The sequence below is a fragment of the Megascapheus bottae genome, chromosome 22 (assembly GCF_031878675.1).
Source record: "Megascapheus bottae isolate mThoBot1 chromosome 22, mThoBot2.hap1, whole genome shotgun sequence".
Classification (NCBI taxonomy): Eukaryota; Metazoa; Chordata; class Mammalia; order Rodentia; family Geomyidae; genus Megascapheus; species Megascapheus bottae.
The window spans coordinates 28,820,536-28,841,522 of NC_143530.1; the positions used below are offsets into that span (position 1 = coordinate 28,820,536).

The window sequence follows — 20,987 nt, forward strand, 5'->3', positions numbered from 1 at the left end:
GTCAGCTGCTAGAACTCTTTGGAATGCTATGAGGAAGAAAGTCACCTGTGGGAACTATACTACACATGCAGTCTGGACAGTCAGAGAACAAAATCAGCAGTCACCTGTCAGCCTTCTCTTTGTAAGTAAAGAATCCTTTCTTGATGATTGCTGACATATGCACTGTTGCCAACCCATCTTTTAGATTCCCAAGACCTGTCTCTTCTTTAATTATTGAATTTAGGGGTTAGTTTATATTAAAATCATATCTTATTGATATAGGTTTGTTATTTATTATCTTTAACGTTCTCTATTTCTGAACCTGATTCTTTTCATAAACCTTCTATACTTTATCCTGAATCATACCTCCATTTCTCTTTCTTTTATTCTCTCTCATCTCTTTGCTCTCATCTCTCTCTTCTGTCTTTATCTCACTAGGAATTGAGGTTAAGACTTCAAGCCTCTACCACTTGAGCCATGTCTCCAATCCTTTTACGTTTAGTGTGTTTTCAGATAGGATCTTGCACTGATTTTGCCCACATTAGCTTTGAACTATAATCCTCTTACTTCTCCCTCCCAAGTAAATGGGGCCATAAAGGTGCACTACTACACCTGGCTTGCTAACTTTTGCCCAGAATATCCTTCGACTTTGCTCCTTCTGTCACTGCCTCATGAGTAGCTGAAATTATAGTAGTGCACAGCGCCTTGCACATTTCTTAAGGTTAACCATTTATCTGAAACAACTTAACAAATTTTAAAACCCTTCCTGTAAGCTGGTTTGACTTCCATCCTGGCTCCCATCACTAGCTTCTTTCTTTCCTTCACCCTCCCTCTGCCTCTGCTGTTCATCTTCCCTCTTCATCACTGTTGAGGGGAGGAGAGCCAAACATATCTCCCTTTGGAAGCTCTAGCTTCTTCCCTCTCCTTTTTCACTAGCATCTACCAGATTGGCTAGAGAAGAAAGCACATGTCATTTTGAGCAAAAGCTAGAAAAAAAAAGTATCTGAAGAACTTACATCAAGTAGGAAACAGCTTGTTTGATGCAAAGGATAAAGCCAGCTTGCATGTAAAAAGAAATGTGAAGACAATATAATCTTGAGAGCTTTGGGGGTCTCAAGCCTCATAACTAACATGCTGGACACTTTGACCATTTCCCTCACTAAGAATGGTGAAGGCCAAGCCTAAGTCTAGCCAGACATCACAGCCATGGGCAAGCATAAGAGATAATAGTGAATATTGACAATAAAAAGGGCCAACATTGGTTTCCACTATATGCCAGATAATCCAATAGGCGAATTGTACAGTGTTTTATTTTTCCTAATAACCAGACTGAGGCATAGAGAGGTTTAGTAACTTGCTCAGAGTCACTGACAGAACATAGAATAGTAAACAGTGTCACCATCCATGCCTGAGCACTTCGTGCACTTTAACAAATACATGAAATGCTTCCTATAGACAAACACCAAGTCCTAAACATTATGCTTCCTAATTTACCTATGTTTTTGATATTTTGAGGGACCAATTACCATCATTCCTCCTCCTCTGCCAAGTCCAGGTGCAACTGAGTATCTAAAAATCAACAGGTGAAAATAGAAGTGTATCTTTACTGCCAGGCTCAGGTAGCTCATCCTTGTAATCTTTGCTCTTCAGGAGGCTGAGATCTGAATATCATGGTTGAAACCTAGTTCAGGCAGAAAAATCCAACAAACTCATAAAAAAAAAAGCCAGAAATGGAGATGTAGCTCAAGTGGTCAGCTTGAGGGAAAAAAAGCTAAGTGACGGCACCCAGATCCTAAGTTTAAACCCCAGTACTTACTGAGCCCTGCCTCTTGTTTCTTATTTCCCTTGTATGCTGTCTCTCCTCTGAGGGGCATCATCCTGGACTGAGAGAGCGCATGAGAGAAGACCTTGAGAACTGACAAAGAAGTTATTGATTCCAACCAGTGTGGGAAGGGACAGTAGGAATGATCCAATGGGGCAGGACCAGGCCTTCGGAGACTTCTTTGTCTCTATCTTACAAGTGGAAGCTTAATGAAGTTTTTGAAAGCAGGAATGTGACTTTATCAGATTTGTATTTTTTACAAATGTGAGTTGGAGGAGGCCAGCTGTGAGAGTGGGGAGAACCAGAAACTGCTAGCCTAGATGGAAAATGCTAGAGATAGTGAAGGCCACCATGGACCTCTTTGTGTTTTGCCTTTTGCTGCTGGCTCCTGCCCTGGATGGGTTCTAGCCACATTCTTGTCTGCAGTGAGAACAAGAAAGCAGCATGATCTCCTGGAGATGTACAGGAGTGCTAAAGCAGGCCTCCAACCTAGCCTACCTAAGCTTCTGAACTGAAGGTCCTAGAAGACAGGTGCTTCTATGAGAAATATGATCCTTCTGCATTTGTATGGGTTATGAAATGAAAAGGCTATGCAAAGTTGCCTTCCACGTCCCAAAACTGTCTCCTGGATACCTCTGATAGTAAGCTACTGCTGCCTCCTCCTCTGTGTATACAGGGCAGACATGACTGTTAACAGGAGAACATGAAATACACAGGGTCCATAGTTTACTGCTGGATCCACTTAGTGCTGCCATTGGTGAACTCCAGAAGAACAGCTCCTGAGAACGTGAGGGTCTCTAGAGGTTATGGTGATTTTTCCCTTTGGGGGCCTTTCTCAGGGTTTACCATCCAGCAAGCATATGCATTCCTCCTATGAACAGAGCTTTGTGCTGAACCCTAATCACATAACTCTCTGAGTTAGTGAGGGGTGGGTACTTGGGGCACAGAAAGGGGTGAGTGTCTCAGCACAGTGGCATGGAGCTCCTAGACAGAAAGCAGGGAATTCATCTTCTGGGATCACGTTCCAATGAGAACTTGGGGAATAAGCCAGGAAGTAGTGAGATGAGAGATGTGATATATATAGAAATGGATGATGGGTTGCTGTTGTCCTGGGAACTTAATGGGTGATAGAATAAAGACAATAGGTCTTTATTGCTAACCATGATCTTCAACTCTGTCTTTACCAGCATTCATTGTAGAGGTAAACCCTTCAAAAGACAGTTCACAAAATCAGTTGCAAGCATGAAAGCTTCCTAGGCTTCTAGAGTAGAAGGGGTACCTACCTATCCATGTCCAACTCCAAATAACACAGCAGGCAAGTAAATGTCCTCTGCCTGTTTGCATTATAGGCCTGCGCCAGCTTGGAGCACCCCTCAGCTGTGGTCAGGAAGACAGGCCTTCCTAAGGAACCTCTCTCCACATCCACATTCAACAGTTAGGAGTCTACCCAGTGACCTTGGACTTGCTTGATTTTGTGATATTCCTTGCAATTGCTTATATATGATAAGCATTTACTAACACAAAAGGGACTCTCTGAATTTCTTTCCATTTAAAAATTATTTCCTCTAATTGGTTATTTGAAATTGGATAGGGAAGGGGGGAAATCAAGATAAGCAGGGGGAGGGTGAGAGGGAAATGGGGACCATGTCATGAGAAAGGGTATCAATGTTTGTGAAGTTATGCACCTTCTATCTGGTGAATATAATGGAACCCTTCTATTAATCACAATAAAAAAATCTTTAAAAAATAATTTTAAAATTATTTAAAAAATTATTTCTTCCACCCTAGATTGTGCCAAAGTACCCTAGTAAATGTTTCTTTTTTATGGCATAATGGTGCATTTCTCCTGCTTTATCACCCTGTCAATACAAGATTTAAAAAAAAAAAAAAACTCTCATTGGCTCTGTCCTGGCTTTTCTTTTCAAGGCTCCCCTGAACACATCCTGTGCCCATGGTAGTGTTTTGAAAAGCTAGCCTCAGTTAATATCTCCCTTGTGATGTGCAAAGATCCTGAGAAAAGAAAGATCACTGATTTATAGGAAACACTTAGCTTAGCTCTCCAGCCTCCTCCTCCAAGATGTCATAACCAATACATCAGGGCACCGGCTTTCTATGCAGAGTTGGAGCTAAATCATGGGATGTATTTAATTAAAAGACAAATAGCAAAATAAGGTTGTGGTGGATGCTTTCTAATTGTGGTCTGTTAGATTTTAATTACTTGTCATAAATTGCAAGGGCTGATCTACAGTGTGCTCTTGCATACCCCTGTTGTTCGGAATCACAAAGGCACGTTCTCAGCTGCTGACAGGGTGGGCCTCATCCGCAGTTCTGAGGGACTTGATCTTACAAGACAGTGACTCAGCAGCTTGCTGAATCCAATTAGCAGCTTTGGCTGCGTATTCAGAGCAGCGACAGCAATGTATGACTCCTCAGGAAGCCCAGCCTCCTGGGCCATGGGTATGCCTGCTATTGGCAATGCCTGTATCCAGGAAGGTCAGAACAGACATAGGAAGGTACTTGCCCTGGTACCAGTATTTGATCTATGCTTGGTGGACACTGATGCTTGGAGACTGGAAGTGAGAGCCAGAGGTCTTCACTACTGATCATCTAGTCCTGATGAAGGAGTGAAAGCCCATGTCACAGAAACCCAAACCTCCTGTTGCCCATGCCTGGCTCCTTTCCTTTACCTCCTTTCTCACTCAGACATATCCTAGAAGGACAAGTATGACATTGTAGAGTGGCCTCTGTGGAGAAGTACCTCTCCTGGCCCCTTCCATCTGTTTCCCTGTTCTAATGCTATTTACATAAAAGAGCTTGGGAAATGTGTGCTCTGGCTATGTGAAAATGCCCAAGGCAAAGTGAGATCTGTATGCTGGCCCCTAGAAGTCCCTGCAGTCCTATTTTGGGGCACTGGGGTAGAGGGAGGGAAAGGGGCGCTCAGACATTTTTTTCTCTAGGACCTAGGATTTCTTCTAGATCCATCCATAGAATTCTACTCTGTGTCTGCCAAAAAGATATTAGAAGCCTCTAGCAGCTTTCTTCTTGGACACTGGCCTATGCTTTATGGATTGCTGTTTTTATTATTGGAATAGACCTCTGGTATACCTAGAGGCTATGGCGAAAAACATCTTTTGTGAATTGTAGAAATGACACACTGTGGCACACACTGGCAGCAATCTAACCTTTCTTTGGCCACCCAGAACCTCTCTGCACATCTGCCTTTCATGACTGTCCTGTCTGTTGAAAAGGGAGCAGTAGATCTGTCATCTCTCTCTGCCCTGTCTTGATTTTTTCCTGCGGCCAGACTGCAGATAGTGATTTACAAAAGCAAAACCAACCAAGATCTGTCTTCCAAATCAAGCATGCTCAGCACAGTGCTTCAAGGGAAACTCCCCGGCCACTTCCCTGTCATGCTAGTGAAGAGCAGCAGTCAGCTGGAACCAGCTTGGACAGCACTGAAGGAGTGCTCAGGTGTCTTGCACACGGAGGGCTCACAGCCAGGGATAATGAGTATGCCTATACAGTGTTTGATGCAAAGCAACAACATTTCTGTTCATATGAATGCTCTTTTTGTTTTTGGTTCTGTGGCTTGGATTCAGAACCTCAAGCTTTCTCTCAGTTTGCTTGCTCACTGCTGGTTTTCAACCAACAGTCATGCCTCCAGTCTGCCATTTTGCTGGTTAATTGGAGATGGAGTCTCACAGACTTTTCTACTGCTAATCCTCTGATCTCAACCACTCTCAGCCTCCTGAAAAGCTACAATTACAAGCATTCAGCACTGACCTTTTGTTCTTTCTAAGTATATCTTGGGATGCAGAATTTTTTGTTGTTGTTAGGTTGTGGGACTTGAACTTTGAGCCTGGGCAGTCGCTGAGCTCTACCATTCAAGGCTGCCACTCTGCCACTTGGAGCCACAGCACCACTTCTGGTTTTCTGGTGATTAATTGAAAACAGTCTTGGGGACTTTTGTGCCCAGGCTGGCTTTGAACCACAATCCTCAGATCTCAGCCTCCTGAGAAGCTAGAATTATAGGCATAACCCACTAGCACCTAGCAATACAGAAAGTAAATGTATACATTTTTCATTAAACAAACTAACAAAGCTGGTATTGTTAATCACATTGTTATAGTAACTGCTCTCTTATTGTTGGATATTTGTGCTAAGTATTATGTTAGGTTCTTATACATATGTAGTTATGGGATACACAGTAATAACTCTGTCAAACACAGGCCAGTATTGAAGGTAATCCCCTAAGATTTTATCACCTAGATGTCATAGCCACCTGAGTTACATAACTACACTCTGAGTTCACACAGTGATAAAATCACCTGAAAATTATTTCTCAGAATGTATCTCCATATAGTACTTTAAAAGGTATGGTTTGTTTGTTCCATTTAAAATGTCAGAACTGGAATTTAAGGAGGTAGTCACTTGCTGAGGGCATTTATGTTGGACCCTAGAGTTGGACTTTTACAGCCTTGTAGCTATATTGCTTCACAGGTGTTCTAGTGGACAGTCAGGTGTTTGGGGGAACTGATTTAATACCCAGGACAGGAAAATTGGCTTCCTAAGCTCCAACGTAGGACAATTCTCAGACTATCATCAGAAATGCATATTGTTCCTTGAAAACAAGGACATCTAAATCAGCATTAGGGCTGGAAGTAGGCCCTAGTGATAGAGTGCTTACCTAGCATGCACAAAGACCTGGGCTCGATTCCTCGGTACCGCATACATAGAAAAAAAAAGCCAGAAATGGTGCTGGGGTTCAAGTGGTAGAGTTCTATCTAGCCTTGAGAAAGCCCAAGAACAGTGCTCAGACCCTGAGGTCAAGGCCCAAGACTGGCAAAAAAAAAATCTGCAACATTAGCACTTAGATTCTCATCTAAGTCATTGTATTACTATTGCTGGCTTTTGTACGAGAGAGAGAGAGAGAGAGAGAGAGAGAGAGAGAGAGAGAGAGAGAGAGAGAGAGAGAGAGAGAGAGAGAGAGAGAGAGAGAGAGAGAATGTGTGTGTGTGTCTGTTTCAGTACTGAGGTTGGATTTCAAGGTCTGGTTGTTATTCTTTAGTTTTGTTTTGTTTTCACTCTAGGTTGGTGCTCTACATTTAAGCCACAGTTCCAGTTCCAGCTTTTTAGTGGCTAACTGGAGATAGTTTTATAGACTTTCCTGCTCAGGTTTACTTCAAACCATGATCCTCAGATCTCAGACTCCATAATGGCTAGGATTATAGACTTGAGCCACAAGGCCCTGATTTCACCAATTTTTTTTCATTTAAAAAATTTACACTTTTTTATTATCATTAAATAGTTACATAACAGTTTCAATTTGGCACATCAGTTGAAATTGCAATGCATCTTAATCACTGTCACCCTACATCATTCTCCCCCATGTCTTCCAGTATTGCCCATCTGCTCTAGTTAACTGGTTCCATTTTCACATAAGTATACTTTCTTTCTCGTCACTTTCCTGTCTCCATTCATTTGTACCCTTTTCATTGAACCCCACCCCCTCCTCAGCTAAAACATGCTTCTGTTTCCTGGTATTCATTCTGTCGTTTTGTTAACCTGTCAGCTAACAGTTTTGAGTTTGGTTTTATTCTGCCTGAAGTATACTATGCATATATATTTCATTAAAGAAATTTGAATTATACTTTCTCATTCTTATCTTTCTTTGTCTGAAAACATTTAATTCTGTCATTATTCCAGAATGACAGCCTAGCCAGCTATAATTTATGGTGACATTTTGTTGGTGCTATGTCATTACCGCCTGACCTTTTTATAGCTACTAGAAAAGTCTATTTCCTTGTCATTCCTTTGTAACCTCTGTTTTTTCTCTCTAGTTATATTCAAGATCATCTCATTTCAGGGTGTGTTCAGTAATTCATTATGGTGTACACAATGCAGATTTTTTTCTGGCCTTATTATGCCTCTTTAGCCTGAAAATTTTATTAATTCTAAAAACTTCACAGACACTATCCTTTTGTTTTCACTATATCCTTCTATGCTATATCCTTCATAGTCTGTGAGTTCCTTAATTTTTCTCAGGTATGTAAGTATATATAGTTTGGAGATAGAGTCTCAGTAGATAGCCTAAACTGCCCTTGAACTCATTATCCTCCTGCCTCTGCCTCTCTAGTCCTAGCATCTGGGGCATGGATGTGGCTTTTCTCTAACATTTTTTATTTCTCTACTTCTCCCTACTAGATTCTAAATAGTTCCTCACATCCAGTTTACTAATCTTCTGTTCAGCTGTGTCTCACCTGTTATTTATTCCTTCTACTCATTTTTTAGATTGCAATTTTATTTCTGTATATTTCTACATAGGTCTCTTGCAGACCTGTCTTTTTTATAATGTTCTTCCAACTGATCATTATGAACACTTGAATATTTTACTAATTTAAACATTATTCAGGTTGTTTTTCTCGCTGAAATCCTTCTGCCTTTTATGTCTAGTGGCTGGCATATGATACATTGTTTGCTCATGCGTTCTGGCAATTCTGGGATATAAGGCGATGCTCATCAGACCATCTCCTGCAGTGGCCACTCCTCTTCCTGAAGTTGCTTCTGTATTTTCTCCGCCACCTATCCTATGTGTAGAGCAATTATCCCCCATCTTTTAAGAACTCATATAGGACCTGAGCCTGGATCCAGTTGCTTAGGTTGATTGCTTAAGACAAGGCCAAGGTGTTTTTTGTTTTTTTGATTTGTTTTGTTTCTGACTTCTGATTTGTTTACAGTTCCTGCTATTTATTTAACATTTGGCATTGTATCTTTGTTCTGTTAGCTGTCTTTGTATCTATGAGTGGCACTCACATAAACCATGATAGTTAAGTATGTCACTTATTGTTACAGTTACATTCTGAGAAATATGTCTGAGGAAATTTTGTCATTGTACAAACATTATAGCATGTACTTTGACAAATGAAGGTAGCTGTGATGTCACTATGTGACATAGTCTTCTGGGAGCATTTTGGTATGTGTGGCTTGCCACTGATGGAAACATTGTTATGTGGCATGTAATCATAGGTTACTATGGGATACTTTGGGATACTTCTCCCCTCACCACCAATGTGTTATTTACCAAACAGATAGTATGAAAGTTCATGTATTAGTCAAGTAGATACCTATTTGTATTTTCCACAGGGCCTATCTCAGCACAGAATGAATAATTACTAATCAATTGACATAATTGGAAACAGAACATTACATGCCACAAACCTTCCATTTAGTAACTTACATAATGTCAACACAAGTGAGTAGCTACCTTGAAACCACACACAGTGAGAGTTAGGTATCACTTCTGATTTTGACTCTAAATCATACAGCAAAATGAAATCTGTGCAAAAGGGCCCATCATACCAATTTTGTTAGAAAGGTAGGAGAATAGTTTGGAGTACAGTGAAATTTGTTAGCTATAATTGACCCCTGACAGAATGTCATGAGAAGAGATCTTTTTATATACTCCATCAATTGTTTAATATATTACATTCAAGCATGACATTTTCCCTAAGAAAAGATTATAATGAAAGTTATTTATTAAAATAGCATTTAAAAGTCATCTATACCGTATAAAAACAATACTTTTATGAAGTGTGTTAATGATAACCTAGAAGTTTCTGTCAAAAGCTTAATATTCTCAACATTCTTGGCCTGTCTGAGAAAAGACTATTCTCTTCCTGGTGACTGCAGAAATGCCCTGGCTTTCTAGCTGCTGATGTGTGGAGACAAAGCCAACACCAAGGATTTGCTGGGCTGTAGACCACAGGCATGTAATACTCCACAGTAACTCTGGATCTCAACCAAGTCTGATCTAGGGTAAAATACAAATGATTAAAAGAAATGATTTTTGGGCTGGGAGTTTGGCTAGTGGTAGAGTTCTTGCCTAGCTTGCACGAAGACCTGGATTCAATTCCTTGGTACCACATACATAGAAAAAAAGCCAGAAGTGGTTCTGAGGCTCAGGTGGTAGAGCTCTAGCCTTGAGAAAGTCCAAGGACAGTGCTCAGGGCCTGAGCTCAAGCCCAGGATTGGGGGGGAAAAAAAGAAAGAAAGAAATGATTTTTTTAATCATTTGTATAAAATGCAAGGCATCTTGTTTGCTAAGTTAGTAGATCATCAAGATGCTCTAGCAAGGGAGGTCAGGGCCTGGAGTTGGGCCTAGTGGTAAAGTGCCTATCTAGCATACATGAAGACCCAGGTTTGATTCTTCAGTACCACATACATAGAAAAAGCCAGAAATGGTGATATGGCTCAAGTGGTAGAGCTCTAGCCCTGAGTTCAAGCTCCAGGACTGGCAAAAAAAAAGAGAGAGAGAGAGAGAGAGAGGTCAGAAAGCCATCATGATATCTCTGAATCATGTATGTGTAGCTCTGGTTTCTCTGTATAATATCAGTTCCTAACTTCCATTTCTTGTAATAGTTGACTCCATTATTTAGGCCAACATTCCTCATTGAATTTCATCTTATTATGAGGAAATAGAACATCAAATTTGTCATTTCAGCCCCACTTAAGAGTGGCATTAAGTAGATCGCATTTTGTGTAACCATCACTTCCATCCTTCTCGAGAACTTTCTCATTTGCCTAGATGGAAACCAGACCCATTAAACACCAACACCACATCCTCCCACCCCCACCCTGGTGTCCTCTCTTCTACTTTGTGTCTCTATCTATGACTCCACTTCCCTCAGCACCTCATATCAATAGAGGGATGCAATATTTGTCACATGTTTCTCTGAGCAAGTGTTTTCGAGGTTCCTCTAGTGATCCATCAAAACTCAGGCCATTTCTCTATAGTCAGTCAGGTCTTTCTTTATAAGCCAAAGTAGAGGCTCTCTAATCTTTAGCTAAATAAATATCAATACCAGTTGCTACCTATAAGGCCTAAACTATTGTAAACAAAACAGCCTTGTTATATAATTTTTTCATTCAATCATGAATCTGTTTTCTGTATCATAGAATGAGAACCTGGATCAGAAATTAGGTACTCGCCCAAGAACCTGAGAAGAAGATATATAGGCTGCACTCTGAAACAAAGCCTCAGAATAGTTCCCCAGAGCAGTTGTTTCTGTATGCCTTAGGTATGAGGATTCAGCACAGCAGCTCACCCTGCAAGGGGGTCAGGACAGAACTCCCCCCTCAAAGTGCCAGAAGTTGGAGGGAGTATGGGAATATAAACATGAGGGTGCTTTGAAATTTCCCATAAACTTGGCAAAGCATTTGATGTTGCTTGCAAATTGTATATCTCTAAGGAACTCTTAAGTTGCAGACTGAAGCAGACTGGGAGCCACTCAAGCAGGAGTGGCCGAGCTAGTGTCCCTCTCCTAGGCCCTGGCCCTACTCCCATCACAACCTAGACTAGAGTTGTCTCTTCCAAGGCAGAAATTGTCAGAGGAACCTTTTAGTCTGATTTCCTACAACTGACTCCCCAGGACAGAATCCCTTAGGGAGTTAATCACAAGCCTGGAGCAGCAACAGTCAAAAACAGTCTGAGGTTTGCCAGTCTTCTGGCTTGTGAGCTGGAGGGACATAGGCTCCGAAGAGTCCCCTAGGCCAGGCATTCTGAGAATGAGACTGGGAACCTCTTACGGCTTTGTGTACATGTATGCAGGAAGGGGCAAAGAACTGAAAGGAGCCCAGAATATTGCTACATGCAGCTTGATGCTCTCCTGGTATCATGTATCAGAAATTCATCTTGGGGGCAGTGAGTATGGCCTAGTGGTAAAGTGCTTGTCTAGTATGCACAAAGCCCTGAGTTTGATTCCTCAGTACCACATACACAGAAATGCCAGAAGTGGTGCTGTGACTCAAATGGTAGAGCACTAGCCTTGAGAAAGCTCAAGGGCAGTGCTCAGGTCCTGAGTTCAAGCCACAGGACTGGCCAAACAAAGTGGGGGAAAGAAAAGGCAAGGAGAGAGGTGGAATGGGGGAGGGAGGAAGGGGGAAGGAACGAAGGAAGTCAGGAAGGAAGGAAGGAAGGAAGGAAGGAAGGAAGGAAGGAAGGAAGGAAGGAAGGAAGGAAGGAAAAGAAAGTCATCTTGGGCCTCTACCAGCCTTAGCCTTCCCTTTCATCCCACGTAGGCAAGTCTAGAAATGCTGGCTGAGCTACCTGAACTGTCGATTCTTTGGATTCTGGGACTGGAAGGAGCCCCAGAAACCACCCAGTCATGGCCAAGGCCTGGGCTGGAATCCTGGACTCTACTTCCCACACCTGTGAAACCACCGCTCCAGCTTTTGCAGAATCCCCAGAGCATGTTTTTTTTTTTCTATAAACCTGACAACATTTGTTCTTTTGGGTTTCTTTTTTTTTTTTCCTTTTCTTATTTTTTGTTGTTATTATAAAGCTGATGTACAAAGGAATTACAGATACATAGATCAAGTAATGACTACATTCTTTTCTTTCTTTTTTTTTTTGGACAATGTCCCTCTGCTTTTTTGTCTTAGAGTAACAGCCATTCTAACTGGGGAGAGGTAATATCTCACTGGAGTTTTGATTTACATTTGCTTCATGAGAACTGATATTGAGCAATCTTTCACTTTTCTATTTATATTGCTTCTTGGGAAGAAGTGTGTGTGTGTGTGTGTGTGTGTGTGTGTGTGTGTGTGTGTGTGTGTGTGTCAGTATGTGTCAGTATCTCTGTCTGTGTCTGTGTATTTGTGTGTGTGTGGGGGGGGGTCCTGGGGCTTGAACTCAAAGCCTGAGCACTGTCCCTGGTTGGTTGGTTGGTTGGTTGGTTGGTTTCTTTGTTTTGCTCAAATCTAGCAGCTAGCATTCTACCACTTGAGCCACATCTCTACGTCTAGCTTTTTGGTAATCTTTGGAGATAAGATTCTCATGGAGTTTTCTGCCCAGGCTGGCTTTGAACCACAATCCTTAGATCTTCACCTTCTGAGTAGCTAGGATTATAGATGTGAGCCATCTGCACTTGGCTTCATTTGCCCATTTTTAATTGGATTGGTTGTTTTTAGTATTGCTGTTGGGTTCCTTGCATAGTCCAGATATTAATACACTATAGTATTAATCAAAAATAAAGTAATTTTTAAAATAAAGAAGGACCAATCATGGTGGCAAATACCCATAATCATAAGGCCGAGGTGGAAAATCCAGTTTAAGGCCAACCTGGGCTACGTAACAAGTTCCAGGACAACATAGGCTACTACATAGTAAGACTCTGCCTCAAAAAATAATTAAGCTGGGCTGGGAGTTGGCCTAGTGGTTAAAGTGCTTTCCTAGCATGCATGAAGACCCGGGTTTGATTCCTTGGTACCACATATATAGAAAAAGCCGGAAGTGGTGCTGAGGCTCAAGTGGTAGAGTTCTAGCCTTGAGAAAGTCCAAGGGCAGTGCTCAGGCCCTGAGCTCAAGCCCAGGACTGGCAAAAAAAAAAAAAAAAAATTAAGTAAAAAGAAAACCTAAGAACATTTCACAAGGAAAATAATAGTCAGACCCTAAGTCTTATTGTTAAAAATCTCACTGTCTCTCCTTCCCTTTCAGCATTTAAAAAAAAATAGTTAAAATAACAAGGAAAAACATATTTACTTTATCGCAAATATTTATTCAAATCAGTCTCAATTCTGAGCGATAGTCCATCACTCTCCCTGACTTCTTTCCATGTAATGTTTCCTGCCAAAGCTCACTATTCCTCCATGCTCCTGAAGAATACTCTTGCTATTTGAGGCATTTTCCAAAAGAAGCACAAGTATGACCCCACCATCCTCAAAAGTGTATTCCTCTGTCTAGCAAGTCTTACTTATAAGGAGGATGGTGGACAAAGAAGCAGGCAGCCCACTGAAGTTGACAACTCCAGTCCAGGAATATGAAATAGAAAAGCCCAGAAGGGAATGATTCACAGGTTTTGAATAGTACATCTCCCCGAGTAGCTCAAAGAAAGTTCATGCTATCCACTCTGTCCCATCCAGTATGCCGGGCATGTGCTATCCTGCATGAGCAGGCTGTAAATACAGTACTCACTACTCACTGAGCCACCTTCTTAGACCAACTGCACCCCACAGTGCTTGTGTTCAGACTCTAGCAAGTTTTACATAATTATCATTGTTGTATTTTATTGTTAATCTCGTGTGTGTGTGTGTGTGTGTGTGTGTGTGAGAGAGAGAGAGAGAGAGAGAGAGAGAGAGAGAGAGAGAGAGAGAGAGAGAGAGAGAGAGAGAGAGAGAGGAGGGGGGAGGGAGAGTGGGGGGAGAGGGAGAGACAGGCAGACACTCAGGGCGGCCTCAAGTTCTCACTTGGCTTTTTTGCTGAAGGCTGGTATTCCACCATTTGAGCCACACCTACACTTCCAACTTTTCCTGGTTAATTGGAAATAAGAGTTTCATGGGTTTTCTGCCTGAGCTGGCTTAGAACTGTGATTTTCAGATCTCATCTTTCTCAATAGCTAGGATTACAGATTAAGCCACCAGCCCCTGGCTCTTGTTAATTCTTTATTATGCCTAATTTATAACTTATATTTCATCAGAGGCAGCTGTGAATAAGAAAAAATACAATATCTATGAGGTTTGATGCTATCTACAGGTTTTTTTTAGGTTGTTTTGTTTTGTTTTGTTTTACTAATCCTGGGGCTTGAACTCAGAGCCTGAGCACTGTCCTTGGGCTTTCTCAAGGCTAAAGTTCTATCACTTGAGCCACAACACCACTTTCTGCTTTTTCTGTGTATATAATACAAAGGAATTGAACCTGGTCTTCATGCATGCTAGGTCAGCACTCTACCACTAGGCCAAACTCTCAGCCCAGTTCACAGTTTTTAATATGTTCCCCCCACCCCTGACAAGAGATGATGACTGTATTAAGCAGTCATCTGAGAGGCTGGGCTCTTTATTAACACTCCAATACTTCCCTCATTTTCAGTCCTCATTAGCCCTGGAAAGTAAGTATTGTCAGTCTCACTCTACAGGAAGAGGTCACAGAGTCACAGGAAGTTATATAATCTGCTCCAGATCTCAGATAGTGAAGCATGGAGCAGGAATTGGAACCAGATTTAACCACACTCAGCTTTCTTCTCTCCACCTCACCCCTTTCAGCTCCTATGTCTGGAGCGATATGGAGCTAGTCCCTCTCCACCCTGTGTCTTCTCACCTTGGGCCTCTTGTCTGAGTCCACACCATCCTAAGAAGTGGTGCATGAAACTTACCCCTCACCCCCCATCACAGAGTACTAATGTGGGCTCCAGACTCAGCTTCTGTGTCAGACAAGCAGAGGAACAGAAGAGCGAACTAGGGAAACCCAGCTCTGTAACTGTGTAAATGAAACTCCCCTGGGTCTGCCTCCTGAGTAATCCCTACAGGAATAGGTAGCATCTACAGTGCCTGTGGCCATGCAGTCTATTCTGGGAGGTGTCTGCCACGCCATCCAAGAACATGAAGTAGCTGCTCTGCCGCAGATGGCAAAGCAGACTATTGTGGATGCTATAGGAGCTAGGTTTGGACTGGATGGCAAGGAAGGGTTTTATTTCAAGTTGAGATCCTGTTTGGTTGCCAGGGAGAAGCTTATGTAAGAGAAGTGTTCCCTTCCTTGCTTGCTCTCTGACCCACTGTTCCTTCCTTCTGGTGAGGCTCCATAGCCCTGAGTCCTTTAAGAAGAAAGGTCCTGGTTGGCATACTTTGAACTTTGGAGCACTGGTATTCTGCTATACTTTTGGTGATTGTTAGTTTTATCACGTAGGAAGACAAGAAAGGATAGGGAAGAGATCCTTTTTGTTTTCTTTGATTGCATACTACATAACTTTTTTACGTTAGGACGAAGTTGACACATAAATCAATCTATTCATAGGTTGCCCTATGATGTTTTGGTGCATGTATATGCTATACCATAACCAAATCAGGCATCCTGGAGCTCCATCAATGCAGTCAGGTACCATTTCTTTATGATGAGAGCATTTCTTCTCCACTGTGCAATATTAGTACAATATGATTTAAGTATCTTGATCCTGCAAAGAATACCAGAACTTCTCCTACCAATCCAACTACAACTTTGTATCTGTCTATCACGCCCACCCTGACCTAGTATACTATCCCTCTACTCTGCCCCTGTGAGATCAGCTTCTTTAGAATCCAGTCAGGAAGAGAAAAAGAACAGATACATAGCTTTCTATTTCACTTAACTCAGAGCTCTCCATATTCATCCATCCATATTGCCACAAATAAGCAGATTTCTTCTTTTTTTAAGACTGAATAGTATTCCACTGAGTAGACATATATCACATTCTCTTGACCCCTTCACCCACTGATGAGAACTTAGGTGAATTCATATCCTTGCTATTGAGAACGGTGCCCAAATAAACAGTGTAGAAGCCTCTTTAACACGATGAGTTCATTTCCTTTGTATTCATACCCAGTAGTAGGATTGCTGGATGCCCTTTAAACATCTGTATCACTGATCCAGACCTGACTGTTCTTGATACCTACACATTCTTGTCTTTAGGTTAAAGTTAGGACTGAGAGGAAGAGGTGCCAAAACACCTCCTTGCAAGTTTGTGCCTGTCCTGCCAGCCCCAGACAGGATACCTGTGGGTCCTGGCTCCCTTTCTGCTTGAGCAGCTGGACTGGTAAAGGATGGTAGAAGTGGGCGGACCTTGGTAGTCACCGCAGAGCTGAAAAAAGGTCTGAGTCATGCTTTTCTGCACTGGCTGGATGACTGGACTTCTTAGAAGGGGTGTGAATGAAAGGCTGGGCAGAGCAATGGAGATGGGAGGGACACAGCTGGGCTGTACAACCCATTCAGAAGCAGGAGGGGATGTAAGTGGCTGCCTCATGTCCTATACTAAGCCCTCAGTGGGCAGAATGATCAGAATTCCTTTTGCATGTCTATCATGCCTAGCCTGGTGGTACAGGACAAATAATGCCATCTCAACACCCACAGGAAGTAGTAGAGGGGAGCTTGTTGTTTGTTTGTGCCTATACTGGGGCTTGACCTCAGGGCCTGTCCCTTAGTGGTTTTTTTTTACTCAAGGCTGAGGCTCTGACACTTGAGCCATAGTTCCACTTCCAGCTTTTTTCATGATTAATTGGAGAAAAAAGTCCTTGGCTATCTTTGAACCTTGACTTTCAAGTCTCAGCTTTCAGAGTAGCTAGGATTAGAAGCCTAGCCACCAGCTTGTTCTGGTTTCTCAGCCTCAGCTCTCTTATTTCCCCAAGCAAAGGCCTAACTCCCCAGCCCACTTTCTAAGGAGCCTCTAAGCAGGAACCACCTGTGGTGGTTCGTGCTAATAATCCCAACTACTGAGAGGCGGAGATCAGGAAGGGCAAAGTTCAAGATGGGAGGGTGGGGGGGAGGGTAATGGGGACCAAGACATGTGGAAGGGTATCAATGTATGTGAATTAATGCACCTTCTATCTGTCAAATATCATGTAACCCTTTTATTAATTACAATAAAAATATTTTTAAAAAGATAAAAATTTCACCTTGTTATCTGATATATTTTATATGTGTTTAATTGGTTATTTGAAATTGGATAGGAAAGGAGGGAAATCAAGATGAGTCGGGGGAGGGTGGGAGGGAAATGGGGACCATGTCATGAGAAAGGGTATCAATGTGTGAAGTTATGCACCTTCTATCTGGTGAATATAATGTAACCCTTCTATTAATCACAATAAAAAAATTAAAAAATTAGTGAGACCTCATCTTAAGGAAGCAGGTAGAGATGTTGATTCATGCTTGTAATCACAGCCATATGAAGGCTGTTGGTGGGGGAATTGCTGTCTCAGGCTGAGACCCTATCTGAAAATAATGGGATCAGACATGGTCTAAGTTGTAAAGTACCTATCTAGTAAATGCAAGGCCCAAACATCCACAAGTACCACAAAACAAAACAAAAGAAGGAAAAGAAAAGTTACTCTTATTTCCAATTAAATGCTAGAAAACCAGAAATGACACTGTGGCTCAAGTGGTAGAACACTAATCTTGAGCTGAAGAGCACAGGGACAGCACCCAGGCCCAGAGTTAAAGCCCCACTACCAGCAATAAAGAAAAAGAGAGAGACAGAAAGACAGACACCAGAAGAGGTGGTGAGGGAGAGGGCAGTGGAGGAGGGAGGGTGTTGAAGGGACTAAACAGATGGTTCACCTCTCAGCCGAGTGGGGGTCAGGAAGTATCAGGAGGCTCTGAAGTGAAGCCTGTGGTCTCAGAGGGCAACATAGGAACTGTTAGGTATTCCTGTAAAGAGGAGTGACCCAGGTGCCAACCTGAAACCCCTTCATCCACTGGAGTAAGCCAGTGCCTCGCCTGCCTTTCCTATGGCCTCTCTTGCACGGGCTGGGGGCTAGATGGTGACAAGCAGCCCTTCATCACTGTAGAAAAGCAAGAGACTGAAGTCACTGTCTGCATGGCCCATGTGTAACACACAGCGTGTGCCTGGCATGACTGGTACATGCTTTCTAGGGCGTCCTGTGGCCTGCAGGTGTGCTGAGGGTGAGATTCCTCTCCCCTAGCCTAGCTTCAGGCTCCCTGTGCTGTCAAGTACCCTGCACATACTGTCTTTTCTGTGCCATGGAAAAGGTAAGGGAGAGGTGATGGCATGGCTTCAAACCTTGTCTGCTTGTCAGAATCACCTGAGGAAAGCCCAGAAGTCGGAGCCTTCTAGCTGCCTAATAAGATTCTCCCCCACCCAGATGCCTGTCAGTGAACAAACAGATCAAGATAATGTGATATATATATACATATATATATTAGTGTTAGTCCATCAAGAATGATACATCATTTGCAGGGCAATGGATAAACCTGAAAAAAATTATGCCAAGTGAAGTAAGTCAGGCTCAGAAAGGCCAAGGGTGTATGTGTTCTCTCATATGTGTAAGTTAAATCTAAATTATGCATGTACATGTAAACCTGCACAGGGTTACATGCTATATCTGCAAATGTCTGAACTGAAGTATGGTATATGCAGGGGAGAGTTCCACTGGTGAGACTCCTTTAGAGAACTAACTTGCTGTTTAACAAATGGAAGCCAGGAAGCTGGAACATGTGTTGTACGGGGGGTTGAGGTCAAGAAGAGGGAAACCAGATCAATGGAGAGGGAAAGGGTGGACCAATGTAGTCATAATAATACATGTGAAAATGGAGCCAGGTAATGTGAGGGGATGGGTGGGGTTGGGAGAGATGGGGAAATATGATAAAAGGATTTATGCTAATTAAGATGCATCATACTTATCAACTGAAATGTTGGAGAGAAGCTCCTTTGTACAACTACTTTAAAAGCAATAAAAAAGACTCCCTGAGGCTCAGGCAGGACATGAGATCCTTGGGAAGCCCCTGGAGCACAGTGTGTACCAGTGGGGACAGCCAGCCATATCCATTATCCAAGCTAATGTTTCCTTGAACCAACACCCCACCACTGACATTCGAAGAATGTGGGTGCTTGTTGGTAAGTGAGGCTTCTGTGCTGCACCCGACTTCAGCCCAGCTCGCCACCGAGGTCTGGTCCTGGTTATCACCCACCCACCACTTCTCTTTCCCTTTCCAGGACACTCCGGACCAGCCACTGTTACCGAATCACCTACCGCCACATGGAGAGAACCCTGTCCCAGAGAGAGGTCAGCCGTGTCCACCAGGCTGTGCAGGAGGCTGCCGTGCAGCTGCTGGGCGTGGAGGGCCGCTTCTGATGTCGCCACCCTACCCCAGTGGGGTTCCAGCATCTGCTGCACTACAACTAAGACTAGAACATCAGTTAGCTTTTGAAAAATGTGTAGGTTTTAGGACTCACAGGAATAAAGAATCACTCTTAATAAAATGTTGACATAGCGTTTGTCTCCTATTGGGGGAAGAGGACAGAGAGTAGTAATATACAAGTTCCCTCCTATTCTTTTTAGAAATACTTTGCTAGTTGGCTTTCTGTGTGGTTAATTGGTCCCTGGGTTACATTAAGCACCAGACATGATTTCTCGCCTCACAGCCTCTTCCACCCATGTAGTGAGTGAAGCCACACCAAGGGGCATCAGGAACGGGAAGCACATAGGCTTACCTCATTTCTGTGGGCTCTGCTGTATTGCAGTTTGAAGATACTTCATTTTTGCAAGTTGAAGCCTCAGAAACCTCGTGTGGGGTATGTCTGTTACCCTCATTTTCCCCAGTCATGCAGGTAGTCATTTGCAAGTCCTAGCACTTCCTTCCTTCCTTCCTTCCTTCCTTCCTTCCTTCCTTCCTTCCTTCCTTCCTTCCTTCCTACCTCCCTTTCTTTCCTTCCTTCCTCCCTTTCCTTCCTTCCTTCCTTTCTTCTTTCCTTTGCAAGTTCTTAGATTGAAACTCAAAGCCTCCTGTGCTCTCACTTGGCTTGCTCATTCATGACTGGTACTGTACCACTTGAGCCAAGCTTCTAGCCTGGCTTTTTGCTGGTTAAATGGAGAAGGCATCTCACAAAAACATTTCTGCTTGACCTGGCTTTGAACCACAATCCCTGTAGGTTTTGGCTTCCTGAATAGCTACAATTACAAGCATAAAAGCTCTGGTGTAGAGGTGTGTGTGTGTGTGTGTGTGTGTGTGTACCAGCACTGGGGCTTGGCTTGAACTAAAGGCCTGGACACCTGGCCTGGGTCCTGTACTATTTTGCTCAAGGCTGGAGATCTATCACTTGAGCCATACCTCTACTTCCAGCTTTTTTCATGCCTAATTGGAGATAAGCGTCTCGAACTTTCCTGCCTGAGCTGGCTTCAGACCATAATCCTCAGATCTCAGCCTCCTGAGTAGCTACAGATGTGAGCCACCAGCTGCTAACTTAGCAATATTTTCTTTTTTTGTTTTTGTTTTTGTTTTTGTTTTTGCAATATTTTCTAATTAAGGTCAAGTACAGAGTTTCATAAATATAATACTTTGGCATACTTAGTAGACTACAGCATAACATACAAATAATAACTGCATACACTGGGAGAGCTAAAATTGCATATGACTTGCTTTTTGGCTGCATTCACTTTGCTGGAAACAGTCCTCACTCACTATCTCTAAGATATGTCTGCCTGGACAGGAAGCCTTTTGAATCAGATGCCATTCCTTTCTCCCCTCTTTGTTTTGCAAAGGGCAGGCTTCAAAGAAGCCACTAATGAAATGCCAGGGCCTCCCATGAAAGTGAAGAGAGTCATACTCTGAACCAGGCAAGGAATTTATTTACTTTTCATCATCCCTGGCCTTTGAGCCAGCTCCCTGGCCCTGGGCTTGGGCCTTCCTTTCTGCCCCTGCTCCACTGCCAAG

The 20,987-nt window shown here is 42.7% G+C and overlaps 1 protein-coding gene across 5 annotated transcripts in view; it reads left to right on the top strand.

Moving 5' to 3' along the window:
• Fars2 (phenylalanyl-tRNA synthetase 2, mitochondrial) overlaps nucleotides 1–19,536 on the top strand; it is a 393,632-nt gene extending 374,096 nt beyond the window's left edge. For 4 of the 5 annotated variants that reach the window (XM_090356417.1, XM_090356418.1, XM_090356422.1 and 1 more), the window contains one exon: nucleotides 19,270–19,536. In XM_090356417.1, coding sequence (XP_090212543.1) covers nucleotides 19,270–19,408 — 139 coding nt within the window. In that variant the 3' untranslated portion in view covers nucleotides 19,409–19,536. The remainder of the gene's footprint in view (nucleotides 1–19,269) is intronic. The other variant, XM_090356419.1, reaches the window with a different exon arrangement.
• The last annotated feature ends 1,451 nt before the right edge of the window (nucleotides 19,537–20,987 follow it).